Source organism: Cuculus canorus, chromosome 9 (genome assembly GCF_017976375.1).
Source record: "Cuculus canorus isolate bCucCan1 chromosome 9, bCucCan1.pri, whole genome shotgun sequence".
Classification (NCBI taxonomy): domain Eukaryota; kingdom Metazoa; phylum Chordata; class Aves; order Cuculiformes; family Cuculidae; genus Cuculus; species Cuculus canorus.
In genome coordinates, this window is record NC_071409.1 from 2,754,871 (window position 1) to 2,779,116 (window position 24,246).

At 46.1% G+C, this 24,246-nt stretch overlaps 1 protein-coding gene across 6 annotated transcripts in view; it reads right to left on the bottom strand.

Moving 5' to 3' along the window:
• Positions 1-1,894: 1,894 nt before the first annotated feature.
• DGKD (diacylglycerol kinase delta) overlaps positions 1,895-24,246 on the bottom strand; it is a 69,477-nt gene continuing 47,125 nt past the window's right edge. For 5 of the 6 annotated variants that reach the window (XM_054074135.1, XM_054074136.1, XM_054074138.1 and 2 more), the window contains 20 exons: positions 23,635-23,774; positions 22,829-22,913; positions 22,171-22,265; positions 21,975-22,074; positions 21,547-21,820; positions 18,767-18,928; positions 17,821-17,949; positions 16,758-16,854; positions 15,769-15,879; positions 14,939-15,035; positions 14,107-14,214; positions 13,421-13,534; positions 12,906-13,040; positions 10,594-10,745; positions 9,693-9,804; positions 9,434-9,526; positions 8,952-9,071; positions 8,496-8,613; positions 7,156-7,286; positions 5,852-5,988 (listed from right to left, as the gene is read on the bottom strand). In XM_054074135.1, the coding sequence (XP_053930110.1) occupies positions 5,899-5,988; positions 7,156-7,286; positions 8,496-8,613; positions 8,952-9,071; positions 9,434-9,526; positions 9,693-9,804; positions 10,594-10,745; positions 12,906-13,040; positions 13,421-13,534; positions 14,107-14,214; positions 14,939-15,035; positions 15,769-15,879; positions 16,758-16,854; positions 17,821-17,949; positions 18,767-18,928; positions 21,547-21,820; positions 21,975-22,074; positions 22,171-22,265; positions 22,829-22,913; positions 23,635-23,774 (2,463 nt within the window). In that variant the 3' untranslated portion in view covers positions 5,852-5,898. Of the gene's footprint in view, positions 5,989-7,155; positions 7,287-8,495; positions 8,614-8,951; positions 9,072-9,433; positions 9,527-9,692; positions 9,805-10,593; positions 10,746-12,905; positions 13,041-13,420; positions 13,535-14,106; positions 14,215-14,938; positions 15,036-15,768; positions 15,880-16,757; positions 16,855-17,820; positions 17,950-18,766; positions 18,929-21,546; positions 21,821-21,974; positions 22,075-22,170; positions 22,266-22,828; positions 22,914-23,634; positions 23,775-24,246 lie in introns of all 6 variants that reach the window. The other variant, XM_054074134.1, reaches the window with a different exon arrangement.

Consider the following 24,246-nt stretch of genomic DNA (forward strand, 5'->3'; position numbering starts at 1 on the left):
AAGTCAAAGAAGCGGTAGGTCTTTTAGGTCACGTGCAAACTACCCCTTTCTTTCTTGTGAAGACAAGACAACTTACTGCCTTCCAGGTCTTTTGGCAACCCTACAAAGTGCTGCAATTCTCCAGAGAGAAGCATCTAGAGAACTGCAACGTATCTTTTATCACCAAACGTTACTTTCCACGCTCCCTGAACCTTTTCATTGTGACCACCTGAGAACTAAACACATTGCGCTGCTCTAGGCTCAGCTGGTGGGCGCAGGTACTCACCCCAACCAGGCACGCAGCAGCCAAAGAAAGAATTTACCTTTTGTCTCTGAAGCTGCTTTGCAGGTAAGGAATGACCAGGCTTCTTCTAACCCTGTTCATTTCCAGCAGGAGCACTGGAAACACAGCACCCATTCAGTGGGAGTGGATTTCCTCAACTTCTCCTCAAATTTCCTGATGTTTTACACTGCATTAAAAAAGACCAAACACGTTACAGAACCCAAGGCAGCAACAAGGACAAGAGGAACAGCAGCAGATAACATTTTACCTTCTGTCACTGGTACTTGAAAGTCTCTACAGCACACCTCTCTCCAAATCCACACCACCCTCCCAAGATCAATTAGGTAGTTATCTATCAAACCAAGAGAACGGCAGCCCCCAGCAAGAGGTGTGATATTCCAGTAAGGAGTGGGGCAAAGAAGTTTCTTGTTATTGGCTTCTGCCACATGAATAAAAGACCAAACCAAATTACCTGCATCGGAGGAGTGAGCAGACCTTCCGTCTCTGCTGTTGCTCTCCTGAAGCGCTACCTAACACAGAGCCCGACACTCAGATCCAGTGTGTCTGAGTGAAGTCAATACATCTTCTTTCCTCCTTATTACTAGGACTACATAACTAACATGCTAATGACCAATTTTACCATCTTCATCCTGCAACAGTACGTAACTTTTCTTATGTTGCTGTCACATCAACTCTTCCCTCCACACAAAGTAAATCCTTCAGTTTAACTATCAAGTACAATTGGTTTTTTACACAGAAAATGCCCATTATGAGCAACCTCCCGGTTACTTGGTAACGGCGCTAGGAATTCTTACCACCAGCCTCAGTTTGAAAGTAATCTGCGGGGAGTTTGCCAGCACCTTCTGAAGACATCGATATGTACAGATGGAAAAGAAAGCGCATCACAATCCAATCATGGGCTGCTCACCCAAACTTCTCCACATGATTTTATTCCAAACTCGCAGGTGTTGTTTTGTGGCAGTCAAATTTCTGCATTTCATGAGAAAATTCATTTCCCCAAGTTTGCGTAAATGCATTTTCACTTTTTGCAGTTACTGTGTGTACTGCCTGCAATAAACTGAATGCACGGAGGCCCCAGAGGAGCAGAAAAACAACCATCTCCCTCTCATCAGGACACTGCACAACCACGGCCAGAAAGATGTGGTCACCGCACCCATGGAGGTAACAAACACACACCCCGCTGAGCTTCTGAGCGGCTTCGCCCCAGTGTGGTGCAGCTCTGATCGGGGGAGCAGCAGCAGAACCATCGTTTTTAAAAAAATCTCCCTTCACTCAGTGCAGAGATACAGCTGAGAACAATAAACCGCACAATGTCTTCTACTCGACGCAAAGAAATGGCACAAAACTAATCCACAACAATCGCATTTACCATTTCGCTCTTTAAGGAACAGCTCTGATCTTCCGAAGCAACTCAGGATAAAGCCATTTGATCACAGCACAGGTTTTTATTAGCTGGTTCCCAGCAGACAGGCACTGCCGCCCTCCACACAACAAAATCACTAACAGAGAACCTTTACTGGAAGCTCAGAAATGTTTACTTTATATACAAGAAAAACTTATTTACAACAATCAACAGTAAACTATGTACAAAAAAAAAAAATACAAGAGACATTTCCATGGTATTCACTGTATAAATTAACACAATAAATAGAAAGGAAGCAGGTCCCATTCTTAAGGCACAACACCTTCTTCCCCAGACTGTACAGGGATTCACTTGCTTCCCTACACTTTTGACAGGATCACAGGAATGGCGGGGAGACCCCTGAGGAACAACGGTCGGTGGACGATGATACAGACATGCAGTCACTGCTGACAGTTGTAGAAAAACATCATTTTTCATCCTTTCCTTTTTTTTTTTTTTTCTTTTTTACAGTACGCACATCTTAAGATACAAAATATTTTGTGTAAACAGTCTTTTTTAAAATCACATCGATAGTATGCATGTTTTTAAATAATACTAAAAGAATGAACAAAGCTTTCCATACGGTTTGGGTGCAGAAACATTGCCAGGACCGGCACCGAAGGTCTCAGCACAGCTGGAGGCTCCTGGGTGCCCGGCTCTTGTGTGGCCCAGCCAGGCCGGCACCTCCGGGCACCACGCGGCACGGCTCCCCTCTGCTGCCAAGAGCCAGCTCCTGCCGCAGCGGGGACGCATGCTCTCCGCACTGAGATCCCACAAGCGAAACCAGACGGTATTGGCGCTACCAGCCCTGCCGAAGGTAGCCCTGAGCCGCTGCACGGGCCAAACCTCCTCACGTCTCCATTGCATGCACTCCCACTGAACCGAAACATCAGAACACAAGCGATGCTATTCCCCAGAATCTGCCAGTAAAATTAAACATCCAGGGCAGCGCCAGAATGTGAGATGAGGTATGGAAACCTCTTCCTCGCAGAAGAAACTGTACGCCCAGTTCCCTGCAGACACTGCCCCAGCATCACTGCTAAGGGTGAGGAACGATAAACAGAAGGTGCCGCACGGCTTTCACACGAGTGGCATTTTTGAAGAGACTAAACACACGCACGATATGTGCAGTTCTAGCTCCTCTCTCAAGCTGGTGTTTTACCTGAGACTGCAGGAAAGTCTCTTTTTTTTGGAAAAGCAGCAGATTTTTTACTGTCTAATAGTCTTTCCCGAGTTTCTCTCCAAGAAAACACAATCAGCCATCAGAAGAGGAGCCAGGGATGCTGTAGCCAGCCTGGCCCGCGCTTTGCAGACAGCTCTCACTGACACTGGACACAAACTGCTCCCATCTATTCACAAAACCTCTGCAACAGGAATCTGCATTATTCCCAGTGAGAGACACAGAGCCACAACACATTTGTTAGATATAAATCTTAATACATATTCCAAGGCACTCAGGTTAAATGCGGGTCCCATTTTCGAGCTCTTAAAAGAGGGTAGGACTCCCTGGCTGCCTCTGCTAAGCAACAAAAAGGAATGTACTGGCTGCAAACCCTCTGATAAAACGTGCACATACACAAAAAAGATCTGAACCCATCGACACAACAGCACATAAAAGACACAAGGATTGGTCTGTGCAGACATCATCACTTGTAGCAGACACCTAATGGCCATCAGCCCCGACAGATATGGCATGAGATAAGGAACATGCCTGAACGGAAAAACTCTTTGGGTTCCTCCCCTGCTACTCTGAGCAGGAAGAGCAGAGAGGACCTGTTTCTGTTGAGGCAAGAATTTAATCCCTCAGGAAGTACGCAAGCAAGGCAAGCGCATATTTTTATGCACCTCCAACCATGGGGCTGCCTGGAGAAACTTTGCAGCAAGAACAGCTCCGTCACCACATTGAGGAACAAACACAGATCTCACCCTTTTTCCAGAGTTATTACCTTCCTTGTGCTCCGACCGCGCTCCCCTGGGCAGGCACAGGAGTGCCCTAACCATGCACACTTCATGTACCTTACTGTCACCAGCAAGGAGGGCTGCATCCTCAAGCTTTCCTTATCGGAGGTTTCTCCTCATTCTCATGCAGATGCTGCTCTGGGCCTCAACAACCGAGTGCGAAAATACAGTGTGGCTACAATTCTTAATCATCTGATACCTCAGGAATTCAATACAGTGAGGGGCATTGTGTTGATAAAGAAAAAATATCCCTACGGAAGCAACTGTATAGATACGGGAAACAAATCTGGAGCAAAGCTGAATGTATTTCTTGCTCAGTACCCACAGTATCTACACCAAAAATTTTCCTAGCTGGATCAAGAACATCTGGTCTTCTGTTAACTTCTCATGAGCAAACCCTGTCACGCGCTGGGCTGAGAGGAGACGCAGGTGAGTGACAACTGATTAAAAACAAGTAGGGAGAGTCAGAATAGTCCTCGGTGTAACCTTAGAGAATGCAGTGGAGTTTGCCCAGCATGAAAGCAGGCCTCAACCTTATTAAGCTGATAAGTCCTTACATAAAGTAAATTGACTGTTGTTAGTCTGGGCAGCTAATGTCAATTTAATAAAATTCCTACAAATACAGAAGAATGATGTCCTCAGAAATTTGTCTTTTATGCCTCTGTGTATATGACAATTTTTCTGTCTGCAGCCACAGCCAGACAGGTGCCACTCTGTAATAATAAAAAAAATAAATACATACAAAATGACAAAGTAATTAAAAATTCCTGCTGCTTCTCCAGCTTCACAGCACTGAATGTTCCCAAATTCCCTTCGCAGTGATAAACATGGCAATAAACAACTATGCATGCTGGTCTTCGGGCTTTAACAGTCACCCGATCAGAGTCAGGCAGATCAGTGGAAATTTGAAGGCCGTCTAGGTAGGAATTCAGAATCAGAGGCACTATTTTTCCACGCTCCACAGCTGGTGGTACCAAAGGCAATTTAACAACATACTCCAGTTTTCATTACGATGCCCATCTGCTCAGTAACAATCCTTCTCTCCGTGCTCTTAGAGGAGCCCCGATGTTTGACAGCACGCGGCATCTCTCTCATGGGCACAGCCCAGGAGGACTGAGCCACCCTAAGCTTTTGGTATCCACCTTGGAGTGAAGGAGCAAGGCAGCAAGAGAGAGGAGCGAGGTGGAAAAGCCACTAGAACCAAGACAGGTGAAAGATGCAAGTACTACAGATAAATCACATCTTGTGTGATAGAAATAGGTTTCTGCACTGCAAATTGAAGTAAAGAAACAGCTCTGTTGTTTGTGGCCACCAAGGTGGCACTAAATGGGCAGGGAGCCACTCCTGGCTGTTGCCAGTCATGCTGCTCCCCCCCACCAGGATGGAGCAAATTTTTCCATGTCTCACTCCTTTACATTACATTTCTTGCACAGCCCAAACAGCCAGTTAGCATTCCTCTCACTTTCTGGTCTCCTGAAGAGAAATATCGGAGCTGATCTCCTTTCATCTTTTGGCTCTCCAGAATTTTGTCTGCCAGTAATTTCTGAACAATTGTTTGTGATGCCTAAAAAATCTAAAGGCTGTACAGTTGCCACTGGCTGGAAGAGGAGAGCCAGTCCCGGAGGAAGACCCTGCAAGCTGGTGCCAACTGCTGTTCAAACCACAGGCATTGTTTGTTGCGAGGCATAAGTGAGTGAGAATCACTGGGTTTTCATTGGCAAGAGGTGTGTACTGGCTTTGAATTTCTGATGCAAACCGCATGTTAAAAAGGGATTATTAAAGCACAAGGACAAGCTCTGTCTCACTCAAATGCTCTAAGATACAGGTGTGACACACGGATGAGCGGGAAAGTTTGGGGTCTGCAAAGACTGTCAGATGCTCCTGAACTAAGACTGGCCAATGTATCTTGCCCTGAATAATTCTACTGTGATGAAGTTATCCAGTAAAGGTAGCTGTGTTGCAATGCTCAGGAGTGCTGCAGTGTCACTTGGGTCCAGAACTTCCCACGTCAGATGACATGGTTCTTCAAACAGCAAGTGAGTTTTCTTACGGGAGGCTCTGTCTCACTGCAGACAAGGTGCCTCTCGACTGGATGCAGCCGTACCCCACAGGAAAAACGTTAGCACCATGCTTGGTTGACAGGAGAGCTGAACAGTTTGGCTGTTCAGTAGAGACAGTTGTGAGCACATCTGCTCTGTGAGGTGACTGCTGTGCAGTTAGGGGGAATGGTAGACACAGGCTGTGAAAACAGAGGCTAAACCTCGCTGGCAGGAGTACTCCGGCTCAGCTCCTTGATCCCGTGCAGTATCCTCTTCATGTGACCCACTTTGGTCACACCCAGGTCCTGCAAGAAAAGAGAAGACCTTAGCTTAGGGGAAAGGCAGGTGAGAAATTGCCGGGGGCCAAGCAACGGTTACAAACTAGTCAGCCAGTTACAAAGAGAGGAGGAAACCAACTAGAAAGACTACAAACCTGATGGTAATATGTAGAACCACAAACCGTGCATCAAAAAGCTATCAGAGCATGACAGGGTAATGAGCAGGCACAGAGCAGTGGAGAGGAACAACTGCAGACATCAGCCAGAAATGCAAATTGCTCTCGCTGTTAAAGGCCAAAGCCAGAGAGCAGTAAGACCAGACAGATCTCAGGGACCTAAGCTGGTGGCCAAAAACATGCACAAAGAACCAATCAGTCACCGGTCACATCAAATAAACATGTGAACGTTTGTGGACCATGCAACAACCCCCAGGCTGCCCCTGGACGGCAAGCAGAGGAGGCAGCTATGCACATCACAGCAAACTCGGAACAGGAAGACGGTCAAAAGCGCAAATAAAGATCTAAGGAGCATTCGACAAATGTCATGCGCTACTCCACAACAAAGGATGTTTCTGCTACGTGCAAGTCACCAGAATGATGACACAGGTCTCCTGCACATGCAAAGAACCACCACTTTCAATTTTTCTCCATAGAGAAAGCATGTCCTGGTGAGGAGATGAAAAGCTATGCAAAGTGGTTACTAAGCTCTACCTAAAGAGATTTTTCTCCATCCAGCAGCCTCAAAGACTACATTGATTGTTTCTTCTTGTAACAAAGAAGTGCAATGATCTGTTTGGCCAGTGACTACAACACAAGACCCAAATTTTCTCAATCACAGTATGTTCAGCAAAGATGGTACGGGAGTTGAGAAGTTGAAAACTTCCGTTCCCTCATTAAAAGCAGAGACTCCCAAGAACACAGTGTGCAGTCTGTGCGCTGGACTGTATTGTATCACTGGGAAGCAGTGGCAGAATCGGACAGCCAGTCTCCCAACTAGCTGTTCTACCTCCCTACTATTAAAATTAAAAATCACGTGATCTGAAATGGTGAGAAAATAAAACAAGGCCACAATGAACCCGTTCATCTTGCCAAGGCACGTGGAATGAACAGTGGGCAGACCATTTCCAAGCACACTGAGCACAGAAGGTCATGCAGATGCAGCTGGCTATTTCTCATGAGCCGATCATAAAAGTACCTTGAGGTCCCTCCGTTCGAGGTGCAGGAGCTCAGAGCCCCGGACGTCATGTCGGATGAAGATATCCTTATACTCACAAAGACTGAGATGCTCAAGCCAGGCCGCAACCTCCTCCGTTCCCCAGAGGTGAACTGTTAGAGATGGAAAAGCAGGAGTGCATTGAGTACCCAGAATCCCAGAAGACAGTGAGAGATGAGGACACCATCAGCACTCAGTGCCAGAGGAGGGCAAGCAGTACCACAGCCTCAAACCAAGGGGAGGGCAAGGACCGGTAACGCGACCTACAGTCTCAAAACAGAGGAGACAGGGCAGAGAAAGGTAGGGGGTGTGCTCTTAAGCAGAGGCCAGCTGCAGCAAAGCCAGGAGGAAGTGTGTGCTTGTTTTGATGGGATTGGATATGCTTTTTAAAGTTTAATCCCATGTTTAAGAAGAGTATGTTCACTGATATTCCTCTGCTCGCAAAACAACAGATTCAGAATATGAAGAATCAAGCACAGATTAGTTTGCTATTACGTACGAGTATTTGTGCTCAGTAAACAAAAGAGCAACCTCTCTCCTCCGAGTGTGAGGAAGAGAAGAAGATTTTAGACTTCCAACTTCTGGCACAGCCTCTAAATAAGAGAACAATCAAGTTCCCAGGTTCTGGGAGGCAATGAATGAGCAGCAGCCTGCCAGGCAGAAGGAGACTGTACCCACAATTCCATGGCAGAGGACAGGACCCAGGAGCCCACAGAACAGGTAGCACTTCTGAAAAACTTCATAAGGAGAATATAAAAGGAAAATCAATTAAGAGAAAGCATCTGGAATGACAATTTGTTGATTCATGGTCAGTTTTTATCTACTGCCCAGTAGGATTACAGGTCAGGGTGCACCTGTGATGATGCTGATCTCCCGCCAATTACACATGAAACTTGATTAAAGCTTGAGGGTGAATCAATGAGAAAAATATCATTAACTGTATCACAGAGAATTAGCAGTGAAAAGACTGGAGTTATGCGGACTTGGGCCCCACAGTCGTTTCAAGATCTAAAATGCCAAAATCCTTACATTCACTTCACTAAGCACCCCCTAAAGTATCCTGAAAACGTCTGTGTGTAGGAGAACGGTTCAGAGGGCAAATCCTGTTTCTGCTCAGGAATGTTTGCGTAGTACTGGGCCATTGTGACTTAGACAAAACAGAGCAACAAGCTACTTTGCCATGTGAAAAAGACAGTTTAGACCTCCAAGAAAAGGTAGATGCACGTGAAACAGACTGAGAGAACACGAGAGGGAACAGACAGAGAACAGGTAGGACCACAGCGATGTGACAAAGAGACACAACGAAGGAGCAGACTTGGTACCCGGCAGTCCCATGCTACTATGAGTCTCCTTATTTTTGTTGTTCTTCTCCTTTTTAAACTTGGTCACCAGCCGGAATTTGCCACTGCGGCTGCGTTTAGAATAATCCAGCATCTGGTTCTGTAAGAACAAAAGGGAAAATCAGCCAAACGGTCATCAGTTGACTGGAACGGACCAAGAGCAACAGGTACTGTCGAGCTCAGGCCCACGACCTTGTAAGAGAAGAAAAAAAAATTCTAAACTCATTCTGATCAAGATGGGAAAGGAAATGGAGAAAGTTGATCCCACGTCAGGCAAGGGAGCTTAGCAGGAAATTACTTTCTTTAGCCTTAGGGAGTCAGGTTTCCTTCTGAATCATTTTTTCTCCCATCAGTCAAATATTCACAGGAAGTCAAACTCTCGCAGCCAGCTGGTGAAAAAGAGAACAGTCAGGGAAATACAGCTTTGGGCCTCCTCACCTCCTCATCGCAGGGCTCCATGAGCTGCCACAGCCAAGGGATGTCTGCCAGTTTCCTCAGCTGGAGGTCCATGTTTGCCAGGGCTGCCTGGAGCTGCTCCTTCTGTGGAGGATCTAATTGCTGGATCAGAAATGGAAGCAAGGCAGAGTTAAAAGCCATATGGTAGAACATACACTCAGGCCCTTGCCTTGACATTCCTAGCTAACAAAGCAGTTCCTTCTTTTAAAAGCAAGTGCACAGCAGGCACTCTGCCCAGATGCCACCAAGTTAATGATTTTTATCTTTTCTGAGCTCCGAACAACACGCAAGGTGGCTTGCCTGCTCCTCACGCCTATGTAGCAACACCATCCCAATTCCTGGATAAGGTTTAAACTGGCTATTACACAAAGAAGAACGAGACCAGCAAAATGTTGCTTGCCAAGGCAACAATAGGAGAGAAGAGAAAGTGAGAGGCGGCTTTACTCCTGCTTCGTGCTTCTTACCAGCGCCATCTTGCCGGCCAGCAGCAGCTCTGTCTCATTATGTAAGGCTTTGACATTATTCACCATCTCTACAACAAGGCTGCAGTTCAGACCCTGCGGGGGAAGCAATTCATGCGCAAATTAAGTCTGGAAATGCAGAGGTCTGAGCAGTCGAAAGGAAGAAGACTTAGACAAGCAAGGCTTACTTTTGATCAATCAGAAAGGAAACCCAAGAGCTATGGGACAAGGACAAACGGGAGATGCCAAGTGAGTGAAGTACCTCTGTAGACTTGGATTTAGCGTAGACTTTGTCCATAGACTTGGAGCTGGCATTGACAGCATGGGCAAGCTCCTGTTCCATGTCCTGATAGGACTGGGCTATTTCCCGAATGCTAAAGAGAGAATTACAGATCGCATCAGCATATGCTCAAAGCAGGAGATCTTTTCTGACTGGGTATCTCCTTTTAATACCCATCTGAGTGACAAGAGCAGGGATAAAGCACAGCAGGGGCACAGCCTCTGGCAAAGCAGGGCAATTCTCCCCGCTACAGTGAGCGTGCGTAGGCAAAGCAAGGCAGGCTTCCCATGCACAACTCCAGGTGCATATTCAATCCTGCACACAAGTTGGAATCACTTTGAAACACAACATAGACATTTCAGTTTGGCCACAGCAACGTGAAAAGCAGCTGCACATATGGCACTGCTCTAATTTAATTAACACTGCTCTAATTTGACTCTGGGAATCTTCTCTCAGAGGTCCAGACCTAGGAACTGAGTGTTTGAAGAATGAGCAGATGAGCCCACAGTGACTTCTTCCAGAAATCTCTGTGGGGCATCAGGATTACAAGGGTTGTAATTTGTCACCTGAGCTCCTAAGGAAGCCTTTGTTTCATTTCTGATAAAAATCATTGACATTCAAAGACAATGAGTTCTTTTGGGATTAAAGCATCCACGTCTGCTCATGAGAGCAACATTTTTTGTTCAGAATGACCTAAGAAAGTTTATTTGACTTCAGTCTCATGCAGCTGGGACGGTGCATAATGAGCAATGCTGTCCCCACTGACATGGACCAGCACTGCAGAAGATAAGAGTGAAAAGAAACATCTCCAGGAACAGGGAGTAGGTCAAGAACTTCAGGCACCAATGAGAGTTCTATGCAGCAAAAGCAATTTGAGTCCCACCTGTGAATCAGAGCACCTGCAGCTTGACCAAATTGGTTGATCTGTGTGGATTCTTCTTCAGACATGATCTCTGGTTGTAGAGAGAAAGAGGACGGTCGGGACAACTCACACTTCTGTTTGTCCTCCCAGGACTTCAGGGTGCTCTCAAATGCCTAAAAACACAGCAAGCAAACTATGAGATCTTGTAAAGCCTCTGTAAAAACAATGGCTGTGCCTATGCCTGTAAAGTATGCAGAGCCACTAGAGACACGTTTCATTGCAGGACCCAGTTGTTCAGCTGCTTACAGCTTCACTGGGCTGAAGCTTTCCAGGCCACGTTCTTGTCTTGGCTTAATTTTCACTTAAGCCTAGTTTTAGTTAAAATTTCTAGGCCAATTCCGAGGGCCAGACTAGCGAAGTCCACCAGCTCCCTGCTTGCAGCAGACTTTTCTTTGAGTAGCTGTACCGCTTCTACACTTCAGTATTCCTGCACTTCTCTTCCAGTGACATCTCAGAGAGGGAAACTAAAAATGTACAAGGCTCCTCCTTATCCAGAAATAAACTGGGCTTCCCCAGTAACTGGAAACTGTGAGCTAAGACCCATCCCACTTGCATCCATATGGATATTCCTGCTGGCATCAGCTAGTGGTGCAGGAAGAGGTGAAACAGATCCAATCCAGAAGGATCAAAACCAGATTTGGTGAGAATGAAAAATGACACACAAAGCCTCAGGGCAAGGAGAGATGGATAAATGAGTGCAAGAAATGGCAAGAGAGAAGGTTAAACAAGAGAAGGGACTGTGGGAGGGGAAGATTGAAATAGGAAGAATAGGACATATTAGCTCTGTGGAGGAATGAGTGTGCAATGATGGTCGAAAGGACAGCAGGAAAAATAAGCCCACAGTCAAGACAAAAGCTGAATGCTGCTCTGCAAAACTGGAACCTCACTGGCAAATTCCACACCTGCATAATCATGTTTGCAGGCAATGAAGAGTTGGATGGCACAATCATAGCCAATGGCTTCAGGTGGCCCAACGCACACAGCACACTCACTAAGGACTCGTGTGTCCTCTTTACCTCTTGTACTTCCTTTCCTACCATATCTACATGTAGGTTGCACCACCTTTTCTCCCTCCCCCTTTTACAGCAGGAATCCTGTTCCCCCTTGCTCTCTGTGCTTTCTCCTTCAGTCACTCCCACTCTGAGTCTCAGTGTGACACTGCAGAAGCTCTCTTATCCTCCAGGAAAGACCGTGTGCACTGTTCCTGTCTCCTCCTTTTCACAACTGTCACATCAAGGGGTAACAGGACAAGGGATGAAAAAGAGAGTTTTAAAGAGAGTAGATTTGGACTAGACATAATGAAGAAAGTTTTTACACTGAGGGTAGTGAAACACTGGCACAGGTTACCAGAAAGGTGGAAGATGGAAACATCTCAGAAAGGGGGGTTCCTGGAAACATTCAGGGTCAGGTTGGATGGGGCTCTGAGCAACCTGGTCTAGTTGAAGCTGTCTCTTCTCACTGCAGGGAGGCTGGACTGGATGGGCTTTAAAGGTCTCTTCCAACTCAAACCATTCTACAATTCCATGATCAATACCCACTGTTGTCTCTCAGCTCAAGCAGTCTTGGGTACGTCTATGTCTCAAGTCTCATGTCCTACCATGACAGGGGCTTTGTACACCCACCTTTGCTTTCTTTTCATACCATCATACTTGTAAATTCCTGCTGTTATCAACCAAAATATTTGTGCATGGACAGTTAACAGAGCTGGGAGGAAGCATAAAGCCTGCCTGAGCCACAGCAAGACCTTTAGCATTCCCTTTGGCTTAGCAACATTCAGTAATAAGTAAAACAGCAAGGCCGCTTCTTTAAGTGCTGGTACTCATCAGATCTGTTTGAAAATTAAAAGATGAGACGATGCACACTGCTGAACAAGGCACGAGACACTGCTTTACTTGATCAACGAGATAGAAGCCACACGTCGAACAATAACGAGAAATTAAAATACTGAACACCTGAATCTGGACAACCCACAGCACTCAGTGAGGCAGGAGTCCTCAACAACAGCGTGCAAATGTGCTAAGCAACATTGTCAGGAGACACTTAGAAAAGGAAGCAAAATAAGCTTGCACGAACAACCTTTTTAATGTGATTGCCCAAGCAGTGAACGCAAGTTTAGTCATGTTCCTTCCAAAAAGTTTTATGGTGTGTAGCAAAGGATGCTTCTCACATTCAGAAAGATAAGCTGTCATGTTGTGGCTGTTGCCACGCTCTCCAGTGCTTAAGTGACATCAAAACACGTGTGTACTACAAAGTGCAGGCAAGGCTGCTCTTACCCTGTCTCGGGTGAGGGTCTGTGCTCTGTTCTTATGAACAATCCAAATGTAACCTGGAGGCTGGATCCAGGCTTCTCCATCCACTTGCACGGGAACTCCCTCTTCTCCCAGAATTGCTATCTTCACCGTCCGACACTGCAAGAAGTTATTGTGTCAGAGAAGCTCCAAAAAGTTGTTTTTCCAAAAGCACAAGGCATTCTCTTTTTCTCCAAAGTGCTTCCCAGAATCCTGTGGCTTTGGTGCTACTGGAGCACAAATGCCTGGGTGGAAGGGAACACCTTGCCCTTGCGTGGCAGGGACCATTTGGTGACTTTAGACTAACCTGCATTTGAATTGGTGGTTTAACTTGTACCACAATGAAACAATCCTGTGCCCAAATTGTCTCTGGGCATACTCATTTTTGCCCTGTTGGATGCTCTTTCCATGGGTAAAAGAGAGCACAAAGGCCTGAAATCGGCAAAAGCATGACAAGCTGGAGACAGGGGAGGCAAGAAGAGCTCCAAAGCAGCTGATACCTGTGCAATGCGATGGTGCTGTAGGTTGATCACTCGTGACACTGCCATCTGCATGCTCCCAAACACTGCAACTACCTCCAAAATCTTGTCATCAAAGGAGGGGGCTGTAAATGTCTAGCCAGATAGAAGGGAGAAAGAATTCAGTTGACATACAGCTCTGAGGGTGAGGTTTCCTCTACTCCCTACTGGTGAGGGTTGGCTTCCAATTGTGCTTTTCAATCTGTACAGAATTAACAACAAGGCTAGAAGGTGAAGATCTGCAGTGAGCTAGGAGGGAGAAAAAGAAGCCTTGATATTCCCACTGTGCTTCCAGTAGCAGCTAACACAAAGGCTGTAGGCTACAAGGCAATAGTTATTCTTATGAGTAGGCACATTCTCATCTCAAATACTACACTGGTTTTAACCCCCTTTGTCTTCAAGGGGCTTTACTTCTCAAGCACTTTGAGAAGAGGTCAACCTAAAGAATTTCCTGGAAGTCCAAATGCTCAGACAACAATTGTATTTCTTCTGAATCACTACAGACTGTCTGGGTGCAAAGCTGCTGAAGCCGCGATTCAGTATCCTTCCCAGAGGAACTACTTGCAGACAGGCCCTCACCTCTTCTCTGAAGCCCATTCTCAGGGGCTCTGACTCCAGAAGCCACAGTAAGGAAAAACATTTCCCGTATTGCCTTAGATAATACTCACATCATCTTCCTTGGTCCCTCCCCAGAAGTTGGTGCCTCCTGCGTAGCTGGGAATGTTGAGTACGGCAATTCCCTGGAGACTGGGCAAAGGGATTGGCCTCCCATCACACTACAAAGAAAAGAAGGTAACACTGCTCTCAGCACAGCAGGAGAGATCCCCTCCTGCCAGAACACAAACCAGCCTGCACAGCTTAGTAATAAATTAATTCAGGTTTCTTCCAGTTTATGCTTGACCTAATGGAGAAGAACATATCCATTCACATCTCATGAAGCACCTCTCCTCTGGCAGAAGGTGGTTTTAGGGGGATACTGTTGCTTCTTTTCCCCTAACAGGAATGGGGCACACATGAGAGGCGTGGCAAAACATCCTGGCTTATTCCTTCAGAAAAGGGGATAAAATTTCTGAAACACCTCCGCAGTCTGCTGTGATGAGGGTCTTCTGCAAGCTACCGGTTTGCGCTGTAAGTGGCCCACACAAGACTATTTCTTTTCCAGTTTGATGCAAATTACAGCATAGTTCAATCAAGAGCTTTCCACAGCACATACTGTCTAAATTGTTGTGTTCGTATGAGGTAACACAGGTAACAGGACAGTCTTCTTCTCCATGTGCATACTGAGCTGGGGATAGCTAATATTTTCCAGCAGGATGACTTCCCTTACAGGCCGAGAACAGAAGGAGGAAAAGCCACGCTTCGCCAGCTCAGGGCGAGATACAGCAAGTACGCTGTATCAGGCAGGGAAGGGAAACACTCTTAACACCAACATAAAGTAGAAGGAGATACAATTAGACATCATCCCAGCTGCAGCAACAGAAGGCCGTGCTAATTCCTCACCTCAAGCAAGACTTTCTGCTCCAGGTTTTTATACGTTCTGTGTAGCAGCTCCTTGGTCCCCAATACTCCGTACCACATCATGTTTTTAGTACGACTTCTAAGGGGGCAAATCAAATCAGACAAGGTTAGCATAAGCTTTCACCTTTCCATATAGATAGATAATGCCCCCCCTCATTGAAATGGCACCTCCTGCATTCTAAAATACAGAAGTGCTTCACTTCCAAAAGGTTCAAACGCTCAGAATGGTCACTGCATATGCTAGGAATCTAGTCCTTGTAAATAAATAGGTAGGAATTGAGGATGACCGAGTAACACACACGACCAGAAACATCAACAGATTCCCCTGGCACAGAACTTGTCAGTCTTTTACACCAGGACAGCATTGGCTCAAGCACAGCAAATCTATCAATCCCATCCTGTAGCTGTCCACATACTCAAAAGGCCAAACCCTGTGGTTTGTATTAAGTTAGGATCAAGGCTGCGAGCAGCCTCTGTGGCATTTAAAACTGAGTTGGGATTCTCTCATAGCTAAATAGAAGCCTAGGAGAAAAATCTGTGAGTGAGATCATGAAATAAACAGAAGCAATGCACTAAATCCACACCGAAGCAGCTACTCAAAGATCTGATACTATTCACAACAGCACAACAAATAAGTCAGTAGGTCATCTCCTCCATCACGATTTCAAGCCTTGAAGGAGGATTATGCAGACAAGACTAACAATATACTTATTCAGTAAACTTGTAGGACAATTTGCTTCGAAATCACACAGGAACAAAGTAGTTTCAGTCACTTCTGGCAGCAGCCAAAGGTCAGCCAAAGCCAAACCCACCTGCATTTCTCTGGGTGCTCATCACGTTTGTTGTTGAAGTCCAAAGAAATCTTTGCATCCAGTCCAATCCCAAAGTAATTATTCATGACACATTTCTCTGTATAACATTCACTGCCAAACAAAAGAACAGAACTCCCATTACTAAGTCTCCGTACCACGTGGTATGCCCCCTACGTGTCCACAATGGCCAATTCATAATTCTCTTGTGTAGAAAGGTGAAGAACGAAGAAGGCTATAAGCAAACATGCTCCGATAAGCACTTCTGGGAACTGCCTAACGCCCACAAGGAGTATCACAAAAGTGGCTCTTGTCAGAGGTCCCAGGCCTGCAGCCTCCCTCTGTAAGAATTCACAGCTGCAAGATTTGCAGAGACTCTCTCCCCTTGTAACAGAAACACACTCAGAAGACTACACTTCATTCACAAAAAGCTACATTGCTTGTCACTGCTATTGCATAAAAGGCCTCACAAAACATTAGCAATGCGCTTTGCTTTTAGATATATTTATGCGTGTGTATGTATTGGGTGTTACCCGACAAATGAGCTCTAAAGTGTCAGTTACTCATCTCAGGGATGCTGAACCTCATGAAAAAACTTGAGGTCTGTATCGCGGGATTTTTACAATTGAACAGTTTTGCAGAAAAAGCCTGAGAATGTCTTCACATCACATTTCCCAACTGTTGTGGCCTGCCCATGGTCTTTGTTGGGCCTTCACGGTGGTGCCTACTAGCTGGAGTCATCTCCCAGTGTCGGGAGAAGACTGACCCAGACTTTGTTCTCTCCCAAACCCTAAAAATCTTCTACCATGAGTCAGATGTGTCACCACATGTACAGCTTGATGAGCTGCCCTTGACCAGCACACAGCATATGAATTCATTTACATAACTCAGGGATGCTGCAGTCCACTTCAGCTCTATAAACAATCTGTCTCTCTGCTGAGGGCCATTTGGAAAAACCCACTCCCTCCTTTCCACCTCCTGGGCATACTCACAGATTTTCAGGCTCAGAGTTAAAGGGATCAGCATGGATCAACAATCGGCTTATGACAGAGCTCCCAGGCAAAGAACCAGACATGCCAGCACGGATATCTGTAGGAAAAATGACCAGGGGGAAGAGTGTGAATAATACTAATCAGAAAACAGGTAAATTCAATCTCAGAGACAAGGCAACGGGGCAGAATACATTAACTCGTCACTGTGGAAAGCAATAGCAATAGTGCTTTCTCCCACTCCAGGAAGTTTAGTGCTCTGGATAAAGAAAAGGGTTTCTCAGGCTGCCTGCAGGATTTTTGATTGATGGGGTATCACCCAAGGCCAGCAGCACAGTTGTACAGACACATGGAAACGTGAGTGTATTCACTGCAGTAGCCTTTTTGTTCCAGGGTGAGACATGAAATGTTCTTGCTGCAATGAGTAGCGGGGGAGGACTGAAGTTACTCTACAGGTTGCTCAAGTATTGCTGCCTCCTGCTTCTTAAATTATTACCTGATGACCCACAAAGACTATCTTTGTCAGGGCCAAAGGAGATTATCTGCCTCCAGAGGAAACACTTTGAACAAGTAGTTTGGGATAGGAGGTGGAAGGACAGCACCATGGTGATGGGGAGAAGTTTCTCCCCAAGATGTGGGAAATCTGCTGGGTCTGTGCACCTTCAGTGACTTCAGCATTCACATGGAAGGATTGCTGCTCCATTCTGTGGCTGCCACTCTTCAGAAACCTCTCTCAGCAGCATCCTATCAGCCTTCTCAAGGTAACTTTGAGCTCAGCATCTCCTTGTGATTGGCATCTACATTCTGCCACTGCACAGTATTAATTAATACAAATCTGTGCCTAGGTATCAGCTACTAACTGGAAACTATTTCAGCCCCCTCCAATTCTCCACTTTTCAGCCCCAGTGGAATGTTACCCACAAAGGGCTTTCTCTCAAAGTGGCCTTTGCGCAAAGGAGATCAGGCAGGACAATTCCACATTTCCACATGGAGACTGCAGCCTGCGCTGCTGTCACCCACACTCCAGTTGGCTGCCTCAGTGGGAAGTGGTGGGTGTTACACTTACTTGGGTAGAGGATTTTTGTGTTCAGCATTGGCAAGTTGTCCCGGTTTCCTGTCTGGGGAGGAAGAGATGCAGAGCTGCCCAGCGACAAACTTCCTTTGTTTATTAGTCTTTCGCAAGGAGACTTGGACACTTTAAAACATAATGCAAACAGAGTGATTGACAGACAGAACGCTGGGATTCAGACCAGCACATAGTAGCACAGCCCAAAGAACAAGAGTGGGTTAGGAATCACTCACTCAACAGCAAAACACTCTAGCTACCATAAAACAAACAGCTGACAGAACCAGTCACTAAGAGGCAGTGATGTGGCTTATGTGCAGCCAGAAAACCTCACAGATTGGAGGTACCAAAATGCCACACGCAAATATTAGAAATGGAGATGAGAAGAAGCTGGTGCCAGCAGCACAACAGACAGGGTATTTGGCTCTTAGCCAATACTCAGATAAGTTCCAAATATATTTGCAGTGATCAGAGATCTCTAACAAATTATCCATATAACACAGTTATTAAAGCAAACTGACTTCTCTGTCATCTGCAAAGGACGGCAGGGGCTTACAGGGAAGTGTCATGAGGTAGATGACATGAAAAATGCTCAAGACCGTCCTCGTCCAAGCACTGAAAGCCAAAAGGACCCAGATTACTGGCTAAGGTGCAAGGAAATTTCGGAATCTTAAGGTCCATATGTGAAGACCATAGACCAGCCATCAGAGATGTGGTGAAAAGTAGGGTTTAAGATGCACAGGCTAGAGCACAGAAACATGCAAGGCCTGGCACCTGAAAAGCAATCATTCGAAAATTGGAGAAAAACAGAACTTGGAAGGTATATAATAATGATATAAGGTAATATAAGGAAGGTACAATATACCTAACACCTTCCTAATATTTTACAACTAATGGAATCATAATTTGCAGCAGGATCTGCACAGCTGCAGCCCCAGAGCAGTACCTTTCCGCTGGCTCCTCCCTTTGGACACTCCATAGCTGCTGCTGTGTGATGACTGCAGAGAGATTTTATCCTCGTTCCTCAGCTCCTTGCCCTCTTCAGAGGCTGAGAGACTAAGGAGGAAGCCCTCTTGCTCCTGGGTCTGTGCATTCTGCTCATCTACAGCTGCAAGGAGAGAGAAAGCAGGTAAGAGAAAGCAGGTAAGTGCCTCACAGCTCTTCTAGTGAGGAATAAGTGCCACTGATGTAAGTAACAACAGCATGGGGCTCCAAATCATAGAATCATAGAACAGTTTGGGTTGGAGGGGCCTTAAAGCCCATCCAGTTCCAATCTCCCTGCCATGGGCAGAGACACCTCCTCCTGGATCAGGCTGCCCAAGGCCCATCCAACCTGGCCTGGAACACCTCCAGGGATGGGGCAGCCACAGCTTCCCTGGGCAACCTGGGCCAGGGCCTCATCACTTTCACCGTGAAGAAAATCCTCCTTATGTCCAGTCTAAATCTGCCCCTCTCCAGTTTATACCCATTGTCCCTCGTCCTATCACTCCAAGCCTTTGTAAACAGCCCCTCCTCAGCTTTCTTGTAGCCCCTTCAGGTACTAGAAGGTCACTCTAAGGTCTCCTTGGAGCCTTTTCTTCTCCAGGCTGAAGAAGACCAACTTTTTCAGCCTGTCCTCGAATGGAAGGTACTCCAGTCCTGATTCCATAAAGGGAAAAACAGGAATACCAAAAAGCTTCCCTCTATCAGTTGTCTCCACTAAGCTCTGCTCTGGAGAGCTTTTGGAACCGGCCTGACTTAGCCTCCTGTTTTCTTTGCTGAGCTCTTTAGCAGTGAGGCTGTAAACAGGAATGCCCACCTTTAAAGCTACAGGTACTCGGGCTTCTAGAGGTGTAAACTGTATTTCAGGTGATGGGCTTCCATTTATTCGCATTTAAATGTTGCTAGAAATTCTAAATGGATGGACATTAAATGATAAATTAAATGAATTCTCTGCTTAATCTGTTATGGGGCAATAGGATAAACCACTTGGAAAAAGGCACTCAGACACATGTAACCAGGAGGAAGAAAATAGCAGTTGGTAAAAAACAATACAAACAAAGGAAAGAATCAGATTACATAATCTGGAAGAAGAAAAACAGTTTGGAGAAGAGTTTGCCAGAGAGCTGGTAAGAATTAAATACTAGCACACTGCCTAAAGAAATCAAAACTTCCTTCGCATGTGACCAGTCGTCCGTCCTCCCCAGCAACCGCGTACAGGGCACAGCTCTGTGAACAGCCCCGAGCCAGAGGGATGAGCCTCCTTCCTCTCAGTCTCTCCCGTGTTCACTCTGGAGTTCATCAAAACTACCCACCAGGCAATCCAATCCCACCCGTGAGCCAAGCTGAAATCTTGCTGGATTAAGCAAGTCAGTTGGGCTCCAAAAGAGCTCCAACAAACATCAAACTAGCATAAAGTATGCAGTAGCAAAGCGAGGCAGCAGCGAGGTCATCTACTTCCCCAGCAGCAGGCTGTTTGCAGTGCACAGCAGTGGCCCAGGTGGCCAAGAAAGCCAACGGCATCTCGACTTGTATCAGAAACAGCGTGGCCAGCAGGTCCAGGGAGGTGATTCTGCCCTGTGCTTGGCACTGATGAGGCCGCACCTTGAATCCTGTGCTCAGTTCTGGGCCCCTCGCTCCAAGAAAGATGTTGAGGCTCTGGAGCGTGTCCAGAGAAGAGCAACGAAGCTGGTGAGGGGCTGGAGAAGAAGTCTTACGAGGAGCCACTGAGGGACCTGGGGTTGTTTAGCCTGGAGAAGAGGAGGCTGAGGGGAGACCTTATTGCTCTCTACAACTGCCTGAAAGAAGGGTGTAGAGAGGAGGGTACTGGGCTCTTCTCCCAAGTGACAGGGGACAGGACAAGGGGGAATGGCCTCGAGCTCCGCCAGGGGAGGGTCAGACTGGATATCAGGAAAAAATTTTCACAGAAAGGGTCATCGGGCACTGACAGAGGCTGCCCAGGGAGAGGTGGAGCCATCATCCCTGGAGGCATTTAAAAGACAAGTAGATGAGGTGCTCAGGGACACGGTAGATAGGAATGGTTGGACTCGATGATCTAAGAGGCCTTTTCCAAACTAGTGATTCTATGATTCTACACTCAACTCCCATCAGCTTGTGTAACTTCACCTTCAGGACAGGCTGAATGCAATATTGCAGCACTTGGAATCCAGGCGGCATTGCAATGATCTGTAACTGCCAACACAGTCGTTCTTAGCGCACACCGAGGTGTGCGTGGGCATCACATCTGCAGCTTGAATGCTTTTATCTCCAGTTGTTGTTAAGTACTTCCTTTGGTCTAAGTTAAACCATTGAATTTATGACTAACATCTGGGAGACTGAGGCCTTTCAAAGGAAATGAAACTTTCAGCTATGGATGTGAGAGGAAAGGGTCAAGATGTGGAGAAGAGGGTCACCTGCCTAGGAAGTTATATTGGAATAGAACTGATTCGCACCAAGGTGCGGTAGTGACAAAGCTGGTTTAAGAAGTTCCTGTCCTCTCTTGCAGTTGTAACCACTGCACTGTTTTGCTGGGCTGCACTATAAAGAGATTTCTGAAACAATTCAAGTGAAAATACTTAAAATATTTTCTTCCCAAGTATTTTCAGATCTGTTTTACAGCAAGGCCACACAAACAGCTGTGCTGACACAATTGTGGTATGGGTGGGGACAGACAGGAAATGCAAATGAACAGAGGCAGTAACTTCCTACAGCAGCAACAAGCCACAAGCAGGACTCCTCACAGATTACCTTTTTCTGCATGCTCTATTATTTGACGAATGGCTTTTTTCAAGCTGTTGGCTCTCAACATCAGCTGTTCCCGAGGGCGAAATATCTGGGGCCGTGCAGTACATGATGAGCCCACCGACCGCTCACTAGAAGAATCGCAAGTGCTGCCTGACCCATCACCATCTTCGGTTTCCTCAGCGATGGTGGGAGGAGGGTTTGGCAGGGATGAGGATGCTTGAGATTCATCATTCAGTGTCTTCAACAATGAGTCCAGCTTCTCCTTCAGAACAGAGCACTACAAGGCAAAGACGAACACTTAGGCAAGACTAACACTTGACTGGGCAGCTCGTTCTTTTAGTGCTTGCTGAAATGCTGCTGTCCTAGTTCTCTGAAAACAGAGAAGTTTTCCACTTCAGAAATAGAAAGACACAGGATTTTTTCAATTTTACCTTTCTGGCCATGACTTCTGATTCCTCTGAACTTTCCGTTGCCTTCTCATAGGCTTTCCCTACACGAGCCACAAAATCCTTCACTGTCTCACAAAGCACCCTAGAAAAAGGAGGCAGTGAAAACAGTCATGCAAGGATTGTCTCAGGATTGTCACACTGCAATTTTCACCTACAGCAGTTGTCTCCAAGTACTTACTTGGCTGAGGAGATGACCACTGAGTGTTGGTCAGAAGTCAAAATTTTGGACAAATGAGCAGCCACGGAGTCTTCATAGAAGAGAATCTTCTGCACCTGGTGACAGTCAAAACCAAACCACTGGAGGGCTGCCTCCCAGCATCACAACATATACTGTGTAACCCTCGCTCCCAAAGAGTACTCATCATTCCACAGGTTCTTTTTGCCCTGGAAAAGTTCTGTGCTCCAGAGCTCAGTTACCCACTGAAGATCTGAATCTGATGAAGAAACTAATTCTGAACCTAGAAATCATCAGCAGTGCAGTTTTCTTAGAATACCGATTAACTATGGATCCAAAATTGTATTTTTACAGCTCATAGGGCTGCTACGCAGCTTTCCACAGTTTCAACAACATGTCACAACAGCAGATAAAAGTCAACCATTTCCTCTCTGTCCTGTTCCAAAGCATTTCCCTCCTGTGCCCCATTATGTTATTGACACTGGTAACCCACCCTCCATCCCTCTCCATAAGACTTCATAGACTTAAAGACCCAGGATCTTTACAGCTCCTGCTTCACCCAAGTCATAGCTCAGGACTTCTCCATCTGAATTCAATCACTGCCTTCCATCTTGTCTGTTCTAAGACTGTTTCTCCCTGCCCTCCGCATCCTATGAAGTACCTCAGAATCCTCACTGAAATCTTCAGTGACTGTGGAAGTGGAGGCCTGGCGAGGGAGTTTGGTTTCGTACACCATGATGCTCCACCTGTTGGAAAAGGAGACATCATAGCTGTCACTACAAGGCAGATGGTTTCCTCCTTCATCCAAAGGACCTAACAGGTTAGAACCTCAAGCAGAACAACTTGCAGTTTGGCAGGGATGTCAACGATGTAAGGAAGCTGTATGACTGTAATGGAACTGCAGAGGGGCTGAACTGGGGGAAGAGGGAAGGATGACACTATGAACAAGCACTCTACGGCACAAGGAACTTCACTGTGCTTCCTCCCTCTCTCACAGAAATTCTACGGGCATTGTTTGATTCAACGTAAAAGATGCCAAGATGCAACTCCAAAGACAAGAAGTATTTTCAAATGTACAAAGACATACAGGCTATACCAATACCAGAGGCAGAGGAGCCCATTTCTAAGTCAAAATTCAGATAAATCGGTTCAAATATACCAAGAAAAAAATTAGCTTAAAAAATTATCACGACCATAAGGCTCTCAAATTCAGTTAATGAGAACTCTGGAACACAAGAGAGGACACTGGACATCAGACAGTTTCTCCTGTTATTATTCTGCAGCAGTGACACAGAAAGCCAGACTACCTTTTGTTGCTAAAATACGATAGGATTATTAAAGCAAAAACCTTAACTGGCATTACTAACAAATCCAGCAGCAGGGCAGAACAAGAACTGCCTGCTTCTCCTTAGAGGACGTTTCCACACAACTCTTGAGCAGGGGATGATGTTAGCAACGGTTACTCACCTGTCCAGCATTTTGGTACTGGCCCTTTCCAGCTTCTCCAAGATCTGTGGGAGCTGGGTATCGTCATCACAAGCAGAACCCCAGCCTAACACCCGGGCAAGGTCATTCCCTGTGCCCAAGGGCAGCACTCCCAGCTGGCACTGCATGACAGGAAAGGAAAGCAGACCTGATATTCAGATGGAAACCCAAAAGCCATAAATAGCCACCACCAGCACGAATGACTCCTTACACAGATCAGTCTGAGAAACAGCGTGAGGAGAAAGTAATTGGATAGGGAAAATCACCAGAAAAGAACTCTAGGTGAGGAAAAACTTCCTCTGCTTTTAGGTTGTTAGTTGAGAGGAGCGTATCCCAGCTACTGTCTCGAGCAGCACCTTGCTAAGAGTGACCACCTCTACAGATGTGTTTATTTAACCATCAGGTGGTGCTATTGCTTCTTCTGTAAAATCAACATAGACACCTCCAAAGACAAAATGGAAACAAATTGAACCCTGTAGGATACCTCTGCTCCAAGGAAGTTTCTGTCTATGCAAAGACAGGCATAGATGAGGAGCATAACCCTTTAGGAACTCCTAGTTTTCCAACTGCATCCTTTTATGATTATAAGTCTTT